The following is a 1,262-nucleotide window of genomic DNA, read 5'->3' as shown; positions in this document are numbered from 1 at the left end:
GCGCGCTGCCAGAGCCCCGCCCCGTCTGCGGCCCCTCGGCGCACGTGTGTGCTGGATGACACGTGACCTGCTGCAGCACATGCTTCAAGGAGGGGGGAGGGGGGGTGCACGCTGGGAGGAGTAGTACCACCGCCTGATATTGTTATAGGGCATGCTCGGGGGAGTAGTACCACCGCCTGATATTGTTATAGGGCATGCTCAGGGGAGTAGTACTACCGCCTGATATTGTGATAGGGCATGCTGGGAGGAGTAGTACCACGCCAGATATTGTTATAGGGCATGCTGGGAGGAGTAGTACCACCCGATATTGTTATAGATGTGTTCCCCATCACACTGTTTAAATAGGACCTGCTGGGAGCTGTGTTCCCCTTCACCCTGTTCCTATAGGACATGCTGGGAGTTGTAGTTCTCCATCACACCGTTTAAATAAGACCTGCTGGGAGTTGTAGTTCTGGTATGGTGATCTCCTGGTCACGGGTGTGTGTTTATTTACATGTCCTCACAAGTCTCTTCCTGTGACGTCGATGTGACTGATTTCTTAATCATGACCCGGGTGTAAAGTGCAGGGGGGGGGGATGGGTAGTCCTGTATGGGCCCCGGGTGTGGTGACGGGGAATGTTCCCGGGCGTGGTGACGGCGGCGGTGAGATAAACACACACACACACCATTCTATTCACGTTGTTTTGTTCCATTTTGTTTTTAGTTGGGCAAATGTCCAGCAGAGGATTGTGGGAGTCCGGGGAGCGCTCACCCTGGCACGCCGCCAGACCCCTCCCGATGGATGCCTTTCTGTGTTGCTATGGAGACCGAGAGACGAGCGCAAAACTGACTCCACCCCAGGAAACACACTTAACCCCTTCCAGGGACCGACATGACAGAGCCAGCATGTCCGCCACAGTCCTTCCAGCCTGACAACATCGGCGTACAAAGTGTCAGAACCGCCCTGGAGACGCAACCAGAACCGACCCGACTTTCCAGAACCGATACCAGAGCATCAACATCACCGCACAGTGTAAAAGAGGAGATCAGATCATGGCGGAGGACGAGGGGGGCCAGGGAGGGCGAGGACAAGATGGAGGAAGGATGAGGACAAGATGGAGGAGGGATGAGGACAAGATGGAGGAAGGATGAGGACAAGATGGAGGAGGGATGGGGACAAGATGGAGGAGGGATGGGGACAAGATGGAGGAGGGATGAGGACAAGATGGAGGAAGGATGAGGACAAGATGGAGGAGGGATGGGGACAAGATGGAGGAGGGATG

At 55.4% G+C, this 1,262-nt stretch overlaps 1 protein-coding gene across 1 annotated transcript in view; it reads right to left on the bottom strand.

Annotated features, from left to right (window-relative positions):
• Positions 1-546, bottom strand: part of LOC108803372 (interferon regulatory factor 2-binding protein-like A) — a gene marked incomplete at its 3' end in the record, with an annotated part of 3,111 nt that extends 2,565 nt beyond the window's left edge. The window contains exon 1 of the mRNA XM_018575220.1: positions 494-546. Within this exon, the coding sequence (XP_018430722.1) occupies positions 494-546 (53 nt within the window). The remainder of the gene's footprint in view (positions 1-493) is intronic.
• Between the last annotated feature and the right edge of the window lie 716 nt (positions 547-1,262).

This window comes from Nanorana parkeri, unplaced genomic scaffold, assembly GCF_000935625.1.
Source record: "Nanorana parkeri isolate BGI_ZX_2015 unplaced genomic scaffold, ASM93562v1 scaffold3653, whole genome shotgun sequence".
Classification (NCBI taxonomy): Eukaryota; Metazoa; Chordata; class Amphibia; order Anura; family Dicroglossidae; genus Nanorana; species Nanorana parkeri.
This window is presented reverse-complemented; position numbering and strand designations above follow the sequence as displayed.